Here is a 21,235-nt window from a genome sequence, read left to right on the forward strand (position 1 = left end):
AAATCAAGGGTTTGGGAATAGAAGGGTAAATATTGAAAAAACTCAGTGAGGCACAAAAGAGAAATAAGCTGAAGACTGGTAGATGTGTAGATTAAGACACTAAGGCCCTGGAGCCTACTGAAATGCAACAAGTACTTCAGCAGGTAGATGATGCATAAAGCAAATATAATTAAATAGAGAATGGTTTGCAACACTTCCTCCTAGATTTGTGATGACCAAAGTGACTTCCACAAGTCAAAGAAAATCCTCTCAACTCTGAAAGGTGTACATCATAGAGATGTCTTATATAAAAACATACAATGCATAGTACAGAGTGTTAGAAAGCAACAGAATCCATGATGATCAAACATCACAAACCTCAGTGAGGAAAGATGCACAGGTGCTTAAGGGACCTACCACAGGAGAATGCTGCAAAATCCTGGTCAACTGTTTGTAGAGGGATTCCTTGTGGAACAGGGGCATATGATACCCCTGGAAAGATTGGACAACCCAGGGTTGCTGAGGAAAAACCCCTGAACTGGCCCCTGGCTGCAGGCAAGCCTCAAAAGCACCTGGCTGCAGGCAGCTCTGAAAGTCCTTGGCAAAGTTATACACTGGTCGGCTCCCCTGTGGATTAGAGGCCGTCTAGAGGGACTGGGCGTGAATCTTTGCAAAAGTAGATATAAGCTTGTATAGTTAAACAGTAAAGCAGAGAACGATGCTCAAATCGTATCGGTGCATGGGTCGTTACTCTGGCCAGCTCTTCAGCACTCGGTCCCTAAAACCGTTTTATTCACTTGCCTAGCAACCCTCTAGAGTCAGTGGGGCAACACCAAATCATGGTGTTTCCAAAGACGTTGAAATTTTCCCGTATTTTCATGGAATTTTATTAGCTTAAGCCTGATCCCAAACCAGATCCCTGTTGCGACAGCTGTTTTTAAAACCAGTTCTGAAATACATGTCTTCTAAATCTATGAATGCTACTGCCAAAAGAAGGTGGTCTGCAACTGTTTGTAGTATCATCAGTCAAGACACCCCCTGCAAATTACCTGATAGTGTGGAGCTGCTGATTGTACTTGCTGGAGTGGTTACTTCAGGCTCATCTTGCACTATTTCATCGCTCACAAATGCAGACTTTTCCTGTTCCTCCTGGGGCCCCCCTGAGCTGGTGGAATCATCGTGCTCTCCTTCAGCTGACACGGACAATTTTGGAAGCAAACCAGAACTGCGTTGCTGCCGGCTACTCTCAGTCTCAGACGAGATGGACGTAGGTATTTGTTGTCTGCATGAAAAATAAGCAAACCTCATGCAGTTACTGAAATGAGGAGGCCTGCTATCTGGCAAGCAGGATGTAGACAACTTGCAGTACATCCTTCTACTTACATTTCAGAATATTCTGAACTCCAGCTTAAAGATTCCACAGAAGGCAATGTTACAGTTTTTGTTTTGTCTCCTGCATCTTCCTTTTCTTCACCTTGAATTTGAGTGACTCGATCTATACTACTAAAAACCTATTATAGAAAAGACCCCCCCCAAAAAAATTGAGTCATCACTGACATATTTGATATAAAAATATGATATGCAGGATCTACAGTTCTACAATTCTAAATGCTTATACAGTATTTCAGATTGCAAACTTCAAACCTCTTGAACCTTTTCAAATTTCCAGTAGTTTGTGTTCTTAAAATGATTTCTTGGTTCCTCATGTAGGGTACACAAATACAGCCTGTTCTCATTATGAATGTATCAGTTTTCTCCTCATTTCACAGTGTGAACCAAGACAGTAAAAACTAAACCAATAGCTCTGGGTGTTCTCCTCCATTATTTCCTGCCAATTCATCCTCCACTGTATTTCCTGAGGACGTCCACTCTGCTCCTACTACAGCTCTCTGATCAGCAATAATTAGCTCTCACCTCTACCACAGTATACTACCTTTTGGGCAGTTTTACCTTCAATTCAGAGCATGCAGATCACTCCCTCAGATCTGCATTTCTCCATGACTGGAACACATGCTAACTATTACCTTGCTTTTTCCTTTAGTCTAATGTCATTAAATTAATAGCTAGCACATGGTAGTACCAGAATCTTTGTTATGCTATCACCTGCAAGATACCCAGGACACAACTGGAGCCACATGAAAACCATATATAAGGAAACCAATTTAAAGAAGATGTATTGGCATTTAACAGAACACTTCCCTGACACTTTCTGTTATGCTATCATGGGTCTTCTACAACATAATATTTATATAATTTTCCATTAGTATCTTAGAGATTCAAGAAGTAACTTTTCTACACAATCTTCCCATATTTTGATTTAATGGTATTCATTGTATTCTTGCTCAATTTCAGTTAACTTCATAGTTTCTTGAGAAAACGAGGCCCTATATATCTGTTCTATATTTAACACTTCCAAAATTTGCAGAAGTAGAACAGTACATACTAAGATAACAGAACTTTTTACTTACTTTTGAAAATCTGTGTGAACATGAGGAAAACTGTCTTATCTCTAAATTAAAATCTTCATCATTGGTATCATCTTCTTCCTCAGTTTCCATATGGTGGTATTTCTCAGAACGAGCTACAGACAAGGGAAATAAAGATCTGAACTTATCAGGAAGAATGGATACCAAGCTTTAACATTATATAAAAATCTAGTTTTATTCTTAAGATTATTTCTGCTGAAACGTCAATTCACCAAACTGCAAGCTGCCAGCAATTCTGATAAAGGAGATTTTAAAAGCAGACAGCAAGAGTCACAGACAGTGATTATTTAAACAAGGTGTTCGTCACTTTTATTTAATACCGTTAAAACACCTACTGTCAAAATAACTTGTGTCATCTTCAGACTCCAACTGTGGAATAAATTCTGCTTTCTGCCTCAGCAGACTATTCCAATCAAGGCTCCTGAAGAACTGATGCTGCTTTACTTCATAGGCACCACCTGGAGGAGCCAGAGAAAAACACTGAGCAAACTGTATCAAATCCTCTGACATTAAATGAAGTAAACCCCGAGCCAATAATGTAAATAATCATGGAAAGGCATAGTCATCGCTGTACACATGAACACCTACTACCCATTCCCATTAGAATATCCTAAACCTGTCAGAGATACTCCCTGCCCCTGTTTTGTTGTGGCCATTTCTTTTAACAGTTTATTGCTTTATCATCTCCCCCTTGTAAGATTTCCATTTTTCTGGATCTACTAATTATAATTTGTTAGCTACACATTAGTCAGAATCATCATATGTAGTTATGAAATACAAACATGTGCACTAGGTAAGTACAAGTTATCAAGTAATGCAGAATGATTCTTAATAGTTCCTCAATAGAAATCTGATTGCTGACTTAAGAGATCCTTTCAGTGTTTTATGGCAGTAATACAAAATTCTATAGGAAATACCCTATCATTTATCTTATTTATTACTACCTGCTTGTTTAATGTGCGTTAAATGATTACACTAGTTTCAAGTTATAAAACAACTATAAAAACAAAATTAAATACTGGAAATTTTGTCCTGGAAAGGTGGACGATGATGTCATTAATAAACATACATCTAACTCTAAAACCTGAACAAGTAACCGGCAGCAACAAGACCTGCTGCCAGCTTGGTTGTATTGGGTTTATGTGGCATGGTTTTGGCAGTGGGGAGGCTACAGGGGTGGCTTCTGTGAGAAGCTGCCAGAAAGTTCCTCTATGTTCAGCAGAGCTAATGCCAGCTGGCTCCAAGATGGACTCACTGTCAACCCATCAGCATTATCTGGAATAATGTATTTAAGAAGGGGAAAGACTGCTGCTCAACAGCAGCCAGAACAGAGGAGTCAGAACAGGTGAGAACAACTCTGCAGACATCAAAGTCAGTGCAGAAGGAGCTCCAGGCACCAGAGCTGAGGTTCCCCTGCAGCCCATGGTGCAGACCATGGTGAGGCAGCTGTGCCCCTGCAGCCCATGGAGAACCACGGTGGAGCAGGGATCCACCTGCAGCCCATGGAGGACCCCACAGTGGAGCAGGTGGAGGCCTGAAGGAGACTGTGATCCCATGGAAAAGCCTGTGCTGGAGCAGGCCCCTGACAGGACCTGTGGCCCTGTGCAGAGAGGAGCCCAAGATGGAGAACGTTTGCTGGCAGAACTTGTGACTCCACAGGGGACCCACGCCGGAGCACTCTTATTCCTGAAGACTGCACCCCATGGAAGGGACCCACACAGGACCAGGGCAAGAGCGTGGGCAGGAAGGAGCAGCAGGGGCAGCATGTGATGCACTGACGACAAACTGCATTTCCCGCCCTCCCATGCTGCTTGGAAGGAGGAAGTAAAGCAGTAGTGTTAATTAGTAATAAATTAAATTAACTTCCTTGAGTTTAGAATGCTTTGCCACGATGGCAGCTCCCTGTCCTTATCTCAACCCAAGAGCCTTTGGCATATTTTTGCCTCCCATCCAGCTGAGGAGGGAGGTGCAGAGCATTTGATGGGTACCTAGTGGTCAGCCAAGGCCAACTCAGCACACGGATACAGCATATATACTTCTCTGTATCAAGGCTACGGAGAGAAAAAAAAGGTATCTCCGGGACTGGTTTCTAAGTTGGTGTTAAGATTTCTAGACTGGGTTCTTTGTTTTTCATACTGCACCAGGGAAAAATTCAAAGAAGCCAAATCTTCCCAAAGGAGACCAAAATCACATCTCATCATAAGTCACCAGCTAAGCAGTGAATATTTCTCTGAGCACAGTAATGGGATATCACATCAGAATTGTATAATTCTTGATTGGTATCAGACACTTCAAACCCAAGAAATGGTTTTTACTGCTTTTTTCCTTCTTCAAAGTAAGTATAGTACCTATCTCTCTTCTTTCAACTTGCCTTTGCCACTCGGGTCTCCTGAGCAAATAAGCAATTATGATTTTCATGAAGTGTTATGCAGTTTGCTAATATATATTAAACAGATAGGACTGTCTCATTTGAAATGCATGGTGAAGCCTGGGATAAACCGTGGTATTTTTCAGTGCCTATGTGGGACCTGTCACACTGCAGCCTCCATTTCTGTTTGCTGACTCTAATAAAGATCCTACAACTTTGTTGTGGTTTCTGAATCCCCTGCTTCAAAGAATCAGTTGTCTTATTTCCTTCTTCAGACTGCCAACTCTTAAAGAGACCAGAGGCTTTAGAGATGTCAGTTCTTAAATGAGCACCACAGGTGCTTCATGTTATGGCACTGACCATTCAGTAGTTAAGCCGGCCTCATGCCACCCAATTCACGTTCTCCACCAACTGTAGAGCAACAGACACAGAATTTGCAATCCACTTCTGATCCAGCCTCTGACAGGGCAACAGTCTTGAATTAACACTGTGTTTCACCAGGAAAGAGCATCCTGGCAATGAAACACTAATGCCTGGAAAGAGTGTACTTAAAACAAGGGAATAAAACTAGTTGCAGATTTTCATTTTGCCTTCAGCAGTGGTGCCCTCTGCAGCAGATGAAGCAGGCAGCAAGTGGAGAAGCTACTGGGGCATGACATCTTCCTCACTCGTAACTTGTTCAACATGGAGCAAGGGACAGCAATGAACTCTGCTGGATGCCACTTAGTCCAGACCATCAGTTACACCGAAGTCTAAGGGTTACTCACACAGATCCCAGACATTCAGGCTGTGAGGGACATACAGTTCATTAATATCAGTCACATTATTGTGCCTTGAAGGAAGCTGAGGGAAGACATGCCATTTGGGACCATGTCAGTAGTGCTCAGGGTCTGTGTTATAAGCACATTTCTCCCGAGCAGCGGTGATAAGGTCAGTTATGAACTGATTCCTAAAGCTTCTTTTAATTAGACCTAAAAATATGTAGCACAATTAGACTCAGTTCTGTGAGGAGTTTTCCAAACACTCTCATGCTGACTCAACCTGCCACTTGGTTTCCTCAGCATCCCAAATGTGTTTCTGTCCATGGCATATGAGGTTCACTGTAAATAAGACTGTACCTTTATATTTGGGCTCTTTTATGTAGGAGGCTTTTTTTAGCTGTGTTTACCCAGTGGTTTGCCTAAAGGGATAGCAGACAGTGACTAGGGTTCCCATACACTAACACTTAAAAATCATATGCAATATTCTTCATTACCACCTCTCGCAGAAACTCCCAAATAAATCCCGGTCCATCAATCAACAAAAAAACTCTACTACATAAACGCACATAAGTGCTTTCATTAGCCTATGCAGGCTCACTGGTCTTAATACTTTCTTAACATTCACCGTTTTAAATCTCTTTCATACAAGGCAGTAGTGCTTGATGAATGAGAATGACTTTTCACCACACAACCTCAGACAGTCATTTCTGAATAAGCAGTTTGAGTACTCATCACCCACCCTAACACCTGGAGGAAATTATCTGCCAGGCTAAGATACTTCTGAAAAACTAAGTTGTGTCTTGATTCCCCTTTTAGATTTCTGTATTTAGTCATTTAATACTGCATTCGTGAAGGAACCCCATTCACTGGCTAACAGGGTATTTGAGACATTTCTGTTATATTTATCAAATTAGGAGAAAAGTAAATGCAAATGAGCACATGTAAGTCTCACAAAAAGCCAGGACAGACATCAACATATTAAGTTCATATTACTGGTCTGAATCTATAAATTATCATGACATGCTGTCATACTGTGTGTCATGACAGATGTTTCCCAAGCAAAACAAATAGGTGAACAAAAGCTCCCAATGCTGAATAAAGAAGCTATTTCTAAAATATTAACAATTTAAAATTAGTGCCTCCTAACCTGTTCCCAGTCTTTCCAAAGGATTCTGCCTAAGTAGCAGAGTAATCAGATCCTGGGCATCTGGAGGTGGTGCTTCATCCTTTTCAGGCCAGTTGATTTCATCTGAAAAAAAAAAAAAAAAAAAAAAAAAAAAAAAAAAAAAGTTGTTTGATGTTGCTGAAGTCTGATCCCAGCACAAACTGTGTGAATGCTCTTACAGTGACCTACCAGCAAAGCAGAGCTAAAGCAACTTTTTCAACTTACTCTTCTGCATACCAATTACTTCCAATTTTTATACTCTCTATACAGACTACATAAACATATTATGTTCCCATTTACTTCAGAAGTCCTCTTTAACACAAAACTGTGCTTAGCAGCAGAATACAGAATGCTTGCCTCATGGAAAACTTTCAAAATATTAGCACAGCTTCTATGCTCTCTCTTCTCTCTTCCCCACCAAATCATGGTTTAAATTGTAGTTATGTTCCATGGAAACTATTGTTAAGATGGACACTGCTGACCTGACCCGGCAGGCGCTGCTCACATCTGTGTTCCTTCTCTAATGCCAGTAGACGCCCTGAAGTCACTACTCCCATGACTAAGGGTCAAGGTGTCAGACTGTGCTCTGGAGACATACATGACAACGGAGCTTTTCTCCAAGAGTCTCATACTTCCATACTGCCTCACTTTACTGACTCTTAAGCTACTATGGCTTTAGCACTTCATGGCAAGCCGGACTTAAACCATGCAATCAAGACAGGATACGTTGCGTATGAACATGAACTTTCTAACAGCCTACACACAGAAAGTTTTGCCTGATTTTTAGTGGAAGCTGCCTCCACAGATGTAATACAGTGCAGGTTTAGACAAAACTCTGCCGAAGTTTCTTGGGAGGTACAAGGATTTGGGCATCAAAGAAAAAGAACACTTGGAGCTCCGGAAATACAGAAAGCTGTTAAGGATTTTATTGTCATTTTATGATCTAGACTTCTTCAACAAAATAATTGTAACTGGAGAAATAATCATCAGAAGCTTCACACAGGTTTAACCTTTGTATTTCAGAGTTTAAGGAAACTTACTGATACAAACAGACATGAAGTGTAACCTGGTTCTGGAGCAGTATTTTAAATTCTTATGACTTTAGGTATCTAAGTTTACACTGAGGCCTCTCACAGCTGTCCTTGCAGCTTGAGGGCAGGAAAGGCAACCTACAACGAAGAAGGAGGCAGCAAGATTTTAAAGTAAAATTTTAAGGAGAATGCTGATTCTGCTCACGGAAACTAGTGGAAGATCTAGGCTACAGTTTGGTTCTTTAATATGGCTTTTACAGTCAAATACAAGGGGATAATTTATTTTAGCATAGGAAACATCCAACTAGAGTTCTTCTAGAGATACTAAGAATTATTTCAGTAAGTAAAGATATTTAAAATAGAAGAGAAGCAACTGACAAATCAAGATCAAAACATGAAATTGAGCTGACCAATGGTCTTGAAAGGTGAGTGGGAATAGATCAGGTTTACAAATAGACTTCTACAAATAATTTCTGTAAGATAAATTGACACATTCAAACAGATAATAACAAAAGTATCAGCTAGATTGTAACACATGACAACATGTTTTACAAAAGGTAAAATTAATGCCACATGCAAAATAAAGCCTGAAGTACAAATTTTGTCATTAGGACTATTCCCTCCTCTTCTCCCAGTCAGAGAGTATAAGGATAAAAACACAGGTGCATGTGTCTGGAAATGCAATAAAAATATTAGTTATTTCCATGTTTGCCTGCCTACAGCTTCCACTGCAGTTTAAATCTGATTTGGAAAATAAAGCATGAATATGCATTACAGCCATGAGGCGCCCAGAAAACAGACAGCATTTTGCTGCTTGTGTTAATTAAACAGTTGATTCTTCTTGCCACTCGGGCATCAGTATCACATTAGAAAACAACATGGTTAAAAATCCATGAACACACAGAATGTTACAAGCATTTTAATACAGTTTACAAACAAGTCTGGCTTTCGGCTTCAGAGACAGATGATGACAGAGTGTCTCCTTAAGTACAAAAGGGGATTTCTTGCATTCTCAGAGAATGAGGAACCAGAGGTGCGTTCTTAGCTACTGGACCTTTTAAGCAGACCATAAAACAGACTGGGAAATACTTAGTAACAGAGGTGCCATTTTGTTAACCTTGTGTCATAAATAGAGATTCTCTACATCTATGCACCTGGGAAATTTATGGAAACGTAGGATAGTAAACAATTCTGTTTAATTATTATTCAGTTTTGTCGCAAGATACATAACAATACTTAGGGTCAGTTTGCAGGTTAAGATCTAAAAGGTTATTGAATTTTGAATGGAAGAAGAACAGCTGCTACAGAAATAACATTACACTCCAACAATCACCAATAAAATCATTAACAATCTGTGAATTGAATTAGTTTCCTTCTTTTTCTCATTATTTATTATTTGGGAGACATTTGTTTTAGAGTTTTATTACATCTTTGTAATTTCTTTATTGTGCCATGAGGCATTTTCCCATTTACACAATTTTATTTTAACTGTTTCTTCTCTGGTATAGTTTCTTTACCAAAGACAGAAAACACTATTGCATAGTGGCACTACTTTTTTAGTAACATGGCTTCTTCTCTTCCAAACAGTGCAGCTTAACTCCTCTACTCTGTATCAATGAATTTCTGTACTTAGCAACAATATACAGTAAGTTCAGTTTTTAATCTAAATTTATTGTTACTGCTTTGATAGCAAATTGTGCAGTCTATCAGTGAAGTTGTAAAATATTTACTATTAACAGAAATAGAATCCTTTTTGGTTTTTTTTAGTGATGATCCTCACCACTGATTACTTGTCCAAAGAGCTCTTCTGGTGTATCTCCAAAGAATGGCACACATCCAACAAGAAATTCATACAGAATAATTCCCATAGCCCACCAGTCCACTGGTTTTCCATAACCCTGTCTCAGTATCACTTCAGGAGCTATGTATTCAGGTGTACCACAGACCTGAAAGAAAGAAAACACGCACGATGGTAAAACAAGTCTTACTGAGCTATGTCACATTATTTGTAATTCCTGAAATGTAAATGAAAGTGAAAACGTGGAAAAAAAATGGAATTCAGTTGGGTTTAATCTGCTGAGTATGCATAACAACTAATGTTTTTAGAACAACCTACCTACATTAAGAGGCATCATAATAAACATTTGGGTATCTCTCATGCAAAGGACAGTTTGTGCTTTGTACACAGGAGTCCAGCATGGCAAGTATTTTATTTAACTTAAAATGTATCATTATCTTTATATGAAAGTTGTGATGGTTTTATCTTAAGTAACTTTTACAGTGAACAGATTGTGAGCAACGGTAATGAGGCATGCTTAAACGGAAATGGGCCATAGCACAGATTTTAGCACCCTTGGTTGTGCAACACATAATGAGCTCCACAAGTACTCTGCTGAGATTTCTGAATTCTTCATAAAACAGTTTTCCATTTGTCTCTCACACACATTCACTTGCACACAATTAGGTTGTTCATCTTACTAATAGATCCTAATGTAGAAAGGAAAAAGCCTAGAATAATCTTCAAAGTACTTGACATACTCCACTGGAACACCAATGCAGAAATAACTACGGTTTATTCAGTATTATAGTATGCTCTCCTGGCAAAACATTACTTCATGTGAACACTCAATGTAGAAATGAAAAAGGCTGTTTCTTACTTGTTTGTCGAGGAATTCTCTGGCATCTTTCTCAATGTGACCCTCGTACAGATTGGTAGTCAAACTCATAAGCCCCACTTTTGACAGGCCGAAGTCTGTAAGCTTTATATGGCCCATGGATGTTACCAACAGACTGAAAAATAGAAAGATTTTAAGTCACTGTGATATAATTCAACATTATGTGCTTATCATTGTTAGTACTATTACAACTATAATATTTAGAGGAAAATGGTTCATTAGCACTGTAAAATTATAAATACAGCTTAAAAAGTAAGTGGTACAGAATAAACAGGTTAGAAATCTTATATTTGTTACTATTATTATCAGAAGTAAACAAACTTTTTACGTGCAACTGCACAACATCTCACAGAACTATACAAGTCTTGAGAGCTGAGCACTAGAAGCTTTGAAGAAACAATTATCATCTGGAAGACCTAAACCAGAATACATATCATTTTTGAAGTGAGGTGAGCATTTTCCGTCTGTAACAAGCTGGATCAGTCATGCATTTGGAAAAAATCTCAGGGTATTAAGTTAGTAACTAATACTACACTGTCCTAAGGTATCATGCTATGTGAGTATTGTCAATTAACACCCATGACTTAAATTATTCTTCTTTTTTCTTATTGTGAAACAGGAAGAAGATGAATGGAGTTGCAACAGCCATACTTTGTATTTCAGCTACTTGCTGTAATGTTAATTTACTTATATAGGAGCAACACTGTATTTTCAAATATTGAAATTAAAAACCCTAACCCCCTCAAAAAACAAAATAACCCCCAAAAATCATGCAACAGGAGATATTTCCACATCTGGTCAATCTTGTCTTCAAACATGCAAGTATCTGCAAGTTGATGATATTTTGTATTAAACAGTGGTTTAAGTATGTAAACCACTTACATATACACTTCAAAAAAAAACTTTTGAAAAAACTTTTCCTTAATGACTAAAATGTGTTCCCCTTCATTCTAACCAGAAGAGTAAATACTTTTTCCTTTTTAGCTACTCTGATAGCCTGTTCCATCTTAAACAGAAGCTGAAAATTCTTAACAGCTCTTTTGGGAAAAAAAAAATGCATTTTCTGTAACCGCAAGTAATGAAAATCCAAATATTGCGAAGGAATTGCGAATCTACGTAACATTTACCAAAAAAAAAATTCAAAGCAAGTTTAAACCTTCCACACTTTATCTAAAAATTTCAAACTCCTCTTTCAGTTATATTCTTTGTACATACTTGTCAGGTTTCAAATCCCTATGTACAATTCCATAATTATGAAGGTATTCCAAGGCCAGAACAGTCTCTGCAAAGTACATCCTTGCCATGTCTACAGGTAAGGGACCCATATTCTTCATCAAAGTAGCACAGTCTCCACCTGTGAAACAGGACAAATGTTACAGATGACTCTATAAATTGTGAGGTGTATCAGTATAATCCATACATGATGCAGAAAGGGGCAGAAACTGCAGTAATAAATTTTTATTTTCTAGTCAGATGATTCAACTGAACATGTAACCCCCTCAAATACTATACTGGAAGTAGTGTAAAGCAGGGAGAGAGCACTACAAGGATTCAATTGAAAACCAATAAAGTATGTACTGCTACCTAAGCAGAAAACAAACAAACAATAAAATAAACTGAGGGGCTAGGGGGTGGTGGAAGCCCAAAGAACCATACCTGGGTATCTCTTTAGTACTGCTTCTGTCCACTGTTCTCCTTCAGCATCAGCACCTTTTGAAAACTGTCTCCTCTCTTCTCTTTCTTTGTAAACAACTACTACAAATCCCCCAGCACTTGCTAATGAAAATTTCAGATCCAGAAAAAAGCAAACATTTCCACGTGAACTTTGAATGCTAGCACACTTTCGATTACGATCTATAAGGAATTTACTCTAAGAGCAGTTATTTCCCATTATAGCTGGAACACAAGTGTTTTACAAGCTGTTTACTGGGAGATAATGACTGGTGGAAAAAAAAGAACCACCTTGCTGTTGGATCTGGTTCCTAAATCTGAATTGCCAGAGTATGGAGGAGACACAGGGGGCCCCTTCTAATTCAAGTACCATATGGGTTATTTTTCTTTTGTGGTGTAAGGAAATTCTCTTCTTCCTCTATAAAACAGAAGAGCAATTTTACCTTCTACATATTCCATGACCATGCATAAATGACGTCTTGTTTCAAAGGAGCAGTACATGCTGACAACAAAAGGATTTTCTGCAAATGTCAGGATATCACGCTCAACAAAGGCCTGTTGGATCTGGTTTCGGAGGATGAGGTTCTGCTTATTAATTTTCTTCATGGCAAATCTTTGTCTGGTTTCTTTGTGTCTCACAAAATAAACCGCACTGAAAAGTTCAAATGGGAGAGAAAAAGAAAGAAGTCTGATTAACTGCTAAAAATGCATTTTTTTTAAAACTGTATATATGTTGTACAAAAGACTTGTTTTCAATTCAATGTAGTCCTTCACATTAAAGAATGGTTACAAATCTCATTTTGTTTAAAAACCAGGATGAATCTCAGTCAACATAAATTAGTACTCAAAGTAAAACAAACAACTCTCCTGCCCTTCCCTCTCCCTCCCTCCCAATCAAACAACAGATATAACAGCAAATGCTTTCAGCCCAGGCAGATTTCAGGCACCCCACCAACAAAGGATTACATACAAAATCCAGCTATGGCACAGTGTTATAAATCATTGTGACAAATGCTTATTCTTTAGGTGTGCTGTAAGGAAATTATGACTCAGACTCAGTCCAGGGTATCTTAAAACATATCCTAGGTTTTGTATGAAGGTTGCTTAGAAGTTGCTCCAAGGGGTGGCTCCCTCATGACCAGGTGCAAAATCTCCTGCTCCTGTTCAGTCCCTGACATCAGCACTGATCCGCATCAGAGGAAGGTCACCAGTTGGTAACCCAAAACAAAGATCACTGCGTTAACTACGCAGTAGTATGCGACTGTGGTGTATCTTGACATGCAGAATTTCCACTGGGGTGTTGGGTACAAGGTTTCCTGTAAATTTGGTTAGGTAAAGTCAAGGCAGCGAGGGAAGCAAAGGAAAAGAAAACCTCACTTGGGCAAGTCTTCTCTCTTTCAAGGCTAAGGAGAAGGAATTACCCTGCTGTGAAACACTGACAAGGACTTTAAAGGACTTTACTGCTGCATTTCTCAAAATCCCTTGAGGCAAATCCTGAAAATTTTTGCCTTGTTTGAAATCTCCTTTGTACCATTTAATGCTTATACCTTCTCCAGTACATACTTATCACACTGTTTATGGAAAGAAAGCACTTACAGGAGAATTGGGGGGGCGGGGGGGGAAATGGGATTCAATTATGAAGTTTTTTTCATTCAATTAATTGGCCCATCAGGTCCAACTATCAGCATACACTTGTTTATATAAACACAAAAAGTAACACTTGCCTTACTATTTCTATAAAGATCTTCACACAGCTACCAAAGTTATAGGCACTGAAAAAAGTCAGTACTTCTTTCTTTTGTGAAGGAAATCTTTCTAGACAGCACAGTTTCTCTTACTGATTCTGAAAGCTTTCATTAATCCCTCATTCTTGTCTGAGCATGGGGCAGATAAAAGACATTACACAATTATGAAAGTAGGTAAAAACTACCTTGGGGCAAAACCCCATGACAAACCCCACCCTTTGTGCCTCCTAAGTCTCACTCCCTTCTGCCCCTCCCAAGCTGGAACACAGACTGAGTTACTCACCTCCAGTACTCCTCCCTGCTGACTTTATGCCTTTTGTCCTGTACCTCTTCCTACTGCTCCCCTCATAATCACTTCTCTCTTCAACTCTTACTCTTATAACCCTTTCCCTTGTTTTTCTTTCCCTTGCATTTTGGTTTTCCTCTCTCATTTGTTGCTTTCTCCTGTCAGTTTCATAATCTCCTGTAATATCTTTTCTTTTACCTGTTTAAGTCTCTTTCTGCATTCCTGGCATGTAAAAAATTAAAGCCTGAAGCCTCCATCCTTCAAAAAAAACCTAGTTACTTGAATGAACTAAGGACTGACTGAGGATTTGGCGTACAAATATTTCTCTAGTTTTAAAATGGACAGTGTGCCAAGATGGACTCTTAAAAGGCAAACAGAAACCAGAGCGTATTAATAAATCCTCCTTTCAGATCATACACATCTGTAATATCATTACTAACATATTTGAAAATGATTAGACTGTAAGTTCCAAGGACTATCTAGTCCAGTAAATATCTGGGACATGTTGCTATGTTTTCCCAGCTGTCTAAATTGCACCTTCAGTCTTAAAATCACAAGCAGGTAACTTTCCACTAGGATTCTGTTATTTCTCAGAAAAAAAGCTGTTTAGATCAAATGTACCAGACTCACGAGATAACTGCAACACAACAGTCTCTCCTGCTTTTACAAATACATACACTGTTTATGCTACACGATGTGCTTTCAAATGATCTTCAACGTACAAAAACGTCTTAACATCCCTCACATCCTCATGTCACGCTAACCCCAGCAAGCAACATTTATGCTTTATGAAGAAAACTATACCCCAGCCAGCAGCATGTCGATCATCAAATGGTGCCCATGATCTTCAGTATATTATAAAGACAATTTCAAATTTAAGGATTCTGTGACACAAAAGCAGGGTAGGAAGAGAACCCAGACTGTCCTGCCGATCCACTGAATGACAGTAGCATGCCCTGTCACCCTGCAAAGCCACAACCAGAGTGGTACTGTTGCATCCTCCTATTGTCTGAAATGAAGAATTTGATTTCCTATCTCCCCTCAGCTTTCTGTTCTCATAACAGAGCAACAAGAGTTTCCAAAGCATCCTCTGATTTCACAATGCGAATTTCAACAGGTATGCAAGTGCTCTGCATTTTACTGACACTGTAGCGCAACACAGCAAAAAAGCTTACTTTTCAAGGAAAGTAAGAACATTCATAAAAAACAAAGAACATTCATTTGGAAATGTCCAAACATTATCTTATTTCACTTACAACATGAATCTCAGTCTGAAAAGGTATCTCTGTAATACCTGTAGTTAGGCACAATTATAAAACACTGCAAAAGCGGTAAGATGACAAAAGCATGCTAAAGTATTTAACTGGGTTCCTGAATTAGTCCAATTTAAATATCATGGCATCTATCACTTCAATCGTACAGTCATGATTCCTGTTTTTTCTCTAAATTGAAAGATCTCGGATTACCAAAATAATCCACATAGAATGGTTTCAGGCCTGGCTTACAGCTCTCCAGTAACTCCAACTTTTGGAGCCATTTTACAACCTAATCTACATTCAGGGCTTAAGGCTGACCTGATTTTCTCATCTGTCAAAGGACCTTGAACTCCTTGTGGAGACACAGGTATTGTACTCACTGCTTAAAAATTGTACCTGCTGACCAGGAACTTTGTTTCATTTTTACAAGCCATTTCCTGAGAAGAGACTGCTAAATTCTGTTCTGCCCTGGAATTATGTCTGATGCTGTCTCCAGTGAAGAGAAGCTACTGGTGAGGCTGTGGCTTATATTATTTGGTAAAATTTATAGATAGTTACTTAAGATTAGAATTTAAAAGCAGCACTGCACCACCTCCGAACGAGGCAATGCCTGTGACCAGATCAGAGTTACTTGGTTAAAGCACTGAAGCTCTTGGACAATGCACTCAGCCTTCTCCCTGCAGTATTTCAGACTTATCCTAGTGTGCCTAGAAGGAAATGAGAAGCTGGCCACATGACAAAGAGAACACGATGACTTTGATGCTTCTCTCACAACTGATACTAGTCCTGCTTGTTCTAATATGTCATCAATTTTGAATAATAAAACCACCTCTCCATACCTAACAGCACCAATACCTTCTATCTTTACAGCAGCTAGTAAACACAGATTCAAAGTGACAAAACTGCAGTCCAAAATTCTGATGGGTAAACTGTCTTTTGCTACTTTAGTGAACCTAGAAAGTCACACTTCCGCCTGTCCCCCTCCACTTCTGAATCAGTGGCCACCAGGCTGATGATGAATTAACCTGACTGATGGTGTTTTATTCTACAGCTGGTAACTTTCTTAATCCTGTTCCAAATACAACTATACATGAGCAAGTACTGTCAACAGAGTGGAGATGGGACAGAATGAGTACTCGCAAGTTACATGCAGCAGCTGCTCAAGACATACTGCTTCCGAGTTTTTAAATTTATCAAGCAACACCATTAGCCAGTGTGTCATGTACGTACTGACATTACCATCCCTGCAAAAGTAAAAGCATTCCAGGCATGAGAAAAAGTCATATCATGTATTTGCTTTAAACTGATACAGTTATACATTGAAGAGACAGTGAACCAACATCACTTGCTTCCCTGAAATTAAATGTAATTTTTATTTTCTTGAACTGTTTCAGGAAACCAAACTGATGCTTACTTGAAAAGACTATTACCTGCTACCTACATCTCACAAGCTGGAATATGGAAAAAATGTTGTGACTGCAGTAAAAATCTAAAATTTGGAAAATACGAAAAGTTTGGTCTGGCTGAAAAAAGTCAGATAGCTTGTGAAAACATTAATGACTTGGCCAGAATCCTACATATTTACTGATTCGCAGCTTGTTTAACTTCCTGTATATTCCCAGCCATTCCCAAAAGCCTCATTTACTCATCTACTACACCTCATGTACTATACAGTCATTTAATTGCACTACAAATGAGTTTACCCGATCAATTAAAATCAGAGAACTGCTAAGATATTTACTCAAACCTTCACAAAACCAATAGTTTATATTTAAACTCATCAAATTTAACATATATGACAAATCTCTGCTACAGCATGCCAAGACCAACAACTAACCTGTCAAGTAATCAAAGCTTTTCATTTCACTGATAAAGGCAAAAACACCACAGCAAAGGAAAAGAATGTTACAGGGTTTTCTTTAATTAGTTCAGATTTAAACCCTCCATTACAGCCTCAGAATAAGTAAAATAATACAACAGCATACTGCAGCTTTAGTAAGCCAGAGCATAAAATATGCCCACTGACATATTTTAGAGAATCAATCAACAAAGCACAGGCAGAATTCACATATACTTAAGATTATTTTAAAAAATTAATGGCCTGGAAAAACATAGGAAGGAAAATACAATCGTTGTAGCATAACAACAATAACTTTTGTTTCAGCTACTTATACTCGTAAATAAACTGCAATAAATGCCTTCAGGATAGTTTCTTGCTTTATATTCACAAGAAATCGGTATTATTGGTTTATTACACTCCATTTCATAGATGGGTTACACAGCATTTAGGTTATCTTGATGCATTCCCCTTTAAACTTGACCATAACTTTTGAGTAAATTAACCATCAACTGTATTGATGCCAACAGAAAAAAGAAAAACCCACTTTAATAAAGACTAGAAAAATGGTTTGTTGATTTTACAGTCTCTCCCACTTACCTGACATAGTAAAAATTTTCAAGCAGATAGTTTTGAAAAAGTGATATCCTAGAGAATTTAGGAGCGCAAGCCTCCTCAATTTACAGTATTGAATAGGTGCTAAAACCACTTTTAAAGGTGAGTAAATACTTTTAGAAGTTTATTGTCTCACATTTCACTATGTTCCTTTCGCTCTCTATGTATTGAGTTTGTATAGCAAGGTGTTGGTAGTGGGAGGACTACAGGAGCCCACACTGGAGGAGGTTTCCTGGCAGGACTTGTGACCCTGGCGGGGGCCCACACCAGAATGGGCTGTGCGTGAAGAACTGCACACCGTGGAAGAGTGACCTATGGTTGCAGCACTCTGGGGAGGTCTGTTGCTCATGGGATGGACTCACTTTGGAGGAGTTCATGGAGAACCGTCTCCCGTGGGAAGGACCCCACACTGAGGCAGAAGAAAGACTCCTCCCCCTGAGCAGCAGCAGGAACCAGGTGTGACGAACTGATCACAATCCCCATTCCCTGTCTCCCTGCACCCTGGGGGGAGGAGGCAGAGCTGGGAAGAATGGAGTGGTGGAGGAAGGGGTTTTTTTAAGGTCTCATTTTACTTCTCATTATCCTGCTCCGATTTTGTTAGCAATAAATTCAATTAATATCCTCAATTCAAGTCTGTTTTGCCCGTGATGGTATTCAATGACTGATCTCTCCCAGTCCTTATCTCAACTCATGAAGCCTTCATTGTATTTTCTCTCCCCCATCCAGTTGTGGTGGGGAGCCATAGAGTAGCGTTGGTGAGTGCTGGGAATGGAGCTAGAGTCAACCCACTACAGGCCGTTTTGTTTTCTCACTTCCAATTTTTCTTCTAAAAAGTAACCATTTAAAAGAAAAACCCAAACCATCAAAATCTACTTTGTTATTTCTTCCTTAAAGATGGAAGTAATATCACTCTACTAAAGTGATGAGCTTTTCATACACTTGCTAAAGAAAATAATGATTCATGAAGAATCTGGATATACTCCAAGCTGGTTACTCTCTAGCACCTCTTCTTTTCTTCACATATTTATAAGGGTCTCATCCAATTTTTACAGCATTACATTGCCAATTTTTTTGTATTATTGGCATTGAAGACATATTAAGTAAGTCTTGATTTTCCATGACACAAACATGAGGAAAAAAAAATAGTGTGTGCTATAGAAGGGCATGGCTTGTCATCCGTTCTTTTCCAGCTTTGTAGATCCCTATTTGACTCTGGTTTCAGGTGGACAGTTGTCTCCAGTCTGCATTTCTTAATGGCTCTCTGAGGCTCCTTCTGGCTGTAACACCTATGGAGCAAGAGGCACAGGTAGGTCCTACTGAACCTCTGACTTCAGGTGCCAGGCCTCACTCTGCTGACCGCAGCATGCCGTGCTGCTGCTCCTTCCTCTCCCCATCCCTCAGCATCTGAAAATTGCTTGGAAGTGGGAAAGGTTCAGTGACTCCTGACACCCCTTTCTCCAACAGAGGCCTACCCCACACAGTTCCTTTTATCCTCCTCCAGTAAGAAAAAGAGGTGAAAGGAGGAATGGAGGGGACTTAACATATGCCAGGGAGAGGAGAAGGGGGTGCAGCTAGGGAGGGGAGCAGCATCTACTGCTAACTGCTGAGAGGCAGGCAGGCTTTTGAGGTACTGGGGTAATTGGGAGAAGGTGAGATATGGCAAGCAGCAAGTTTGTCTATGAAGAAATTCTGAGAAAATTAATTTAACAGAGATTGACTAGTCAGAAATTGTATTTGAATACTTATGTAACTTTAATGCAAATTATACTATTTCGATTAGGATTTTACTGAGTGATGAAAAAATGTCTGGACACAAGTAGCCTCCACACAAGCTACCACGGCCAACAGTCTTAGGCAGTACTAAATGCCCCCTGTTCCAGAACTCACAGCTACCTTTAACTAAATTTCATCAGAGAGAGCCCACCAGCCTCAAGCCATCCAGCAGGCATACAAAACTCCAGTGGGTAGACTGCAGGTGCTTTTTGTCCTACGTCCAAGATCCCCTCACTGAGTGCTCAGTCCTGTCAGCTCACTGCCACTTCCCACCTCAAGCAGAGTCAGTCTAATGGGGTCTATGCTGGAAAGAAGCACAGCCCTCCTCCTCTGCCAGGCTGTGACATTGGCTCATTCAGCAGTGGGCTCCTCACCTCAAGATGGAAACCTCTCTTTTTTGAGCCATTTTACATCACTCCTGCTCCTGCAAGTTACACAGACCAACACTTCATGTCTTGATACATTTCAGTGCAGAGGAGGAGCCAAACAAGGGTCTAACAGTACAGGATCAGAAGAGGGGACTGAAGACAGACACCATCACTGCACAGTACTTTCAGAAAATATTTTGTGTTCGTTTAGAGGCTCAGGTTACCAAAATTTTCTTCTTGGTCTTCTAGGATATCTTCAGATGACTTATATATCACTAGGCAGTAAGTTGTGCACTCTCCAATTACCCAGAAACAAAGCGAGAAATAGCAATTCCTTAAAAGCTAATTGGTTAAAATCTGAGAATCAGAACAGCATCCACAAAGTAACAAAGCACTGCTGCCCTACTTCAGGGAATTTGTTCCTATTGCAACAATATTTTTAGGTCAAGTAAGCACTCATTTTTATCAATCTGTCTCCCTATAGACGACATATAATTCTCTCTCACATCTGCATAAACACAGGCTTTTTGCAGTATTATAAAGGTGAGCTTAAATCTGCCCTCTGATTTATTCAGATTTCATCTCTGGCATGCTATCTGCTTCTAAAAAACTCCTTCTGATGTAATATTCAGTATTTTAATATACTGCAGCACAGACTAATTCATTATCACCTAGCAAACTTTCCAAAACCTTGTGAACTTACAATATTAGTAACGAAACAAAAATGCAAAATGAAAAAAGCAGGGTGCAAGCTACTCCCTCACATTAAGACCCCTGAAATAAGAAATAATGGGAAATTAAGCAAAAGTAAAATGCGAAAGAGCTGTCACAGTCAAGGATTACTCACCCATAAGCTCCATTACTAATCAGTTTAATTGTTTCAAAATCACTTTCCCGAGGTTTCCTCTGCAGCTTCAGTGAGGTATTAGAGCTCTTCAAAGTAAGAGATGAAAATGAACAAAGTGAATACTTTTTTTCAGAATCAGGGGGAAAAAAAAAACGAAACAAAAACCCAGCTATCACCAGGCTGTCACACTGATGTACCAGGTAAAAGCTCTGGACAGCCAGCCAGACAGTCAGCACAGAGAGGGACCAAGGGGCTCCTGAAACAAAGCTGCTTTTTCATCTAACTGGTATCTGCTGCACCACAGCAAACTGTCGCTTCTCTCCACACACAGGTTACAGCCACAAAAGCTTCTGGTAAAGTAGTTACTGGTAA

At 39.4% G+C, this 21,235-nt stretch overlaps 1 protein-coding gene across 9 annotated transcripts in view; it reads right to left on the reverse strand.

Annotated features, from left to right (window-relative positions):
* Positions 1–21,235, reverse strand: part of MAST4 (microtubule associated serine/threonine kinase family member 4) — a 286,598-nt gene that overhangs the window by 13,711 nt on the left and 251,652 nt on the right. For all 9 annotated transcript variants that reach the window (XM_039566713.1, XM_039566712.1, XM_039566711.1 and 6 more), the window contains 10 exons: positions 20,864–20,949; positions 12,580–12,788; positions 11,681–11,819; positions 10,448–10,580; positions 9,571–9,736; positions 6,742–6,843; positions 2,801–2,923; positions 2,448–2,560; positions 1,363–1,490; positions 1,029–1,261 (listed from right to left, as the gene is read on the reverse strand). In XM_039566713.1, coding sequence (XP_039422647.1) covers positions 1,029–1,261; positions 1,363–1,490; positions 2,448–2,560; positions 2,801–2,923; positions 6,742–6,843; positions 9,571–9,736; positions 10,448–10,580; positions 11,681–11,819; positions 12,580–12,788; positions 20,864–20,949 — 1,432 coding nt within the window. The remainder of the gene's footprint in view (positions 1–1,028; positions 1,262–1,362; positions 1,491–2,447; positions 2,561–2,800; positions 2,924–6,741; positions 6,844–9,570; positions 9,737–10,447; positions 10,581–11,680; positions 11,820–12,579; positions 12,789–20,863; positions 20,950–21,235) is intronic.

This window comes from Corvus cornix, chromosome Z (assembly GCF_000738735.6).
Source record: "Corvus cornix cornix isolate S_Up_H32 chromosome Z, ASM73873v5, whole genome shotgun sequence".
In the NCBI taxonomy this organism is placed as follows: Eukaryota; Metazoa; Chordata; class Aves; order Passeriformes; family Corvidae; genus Corvus; species Corvus cornix.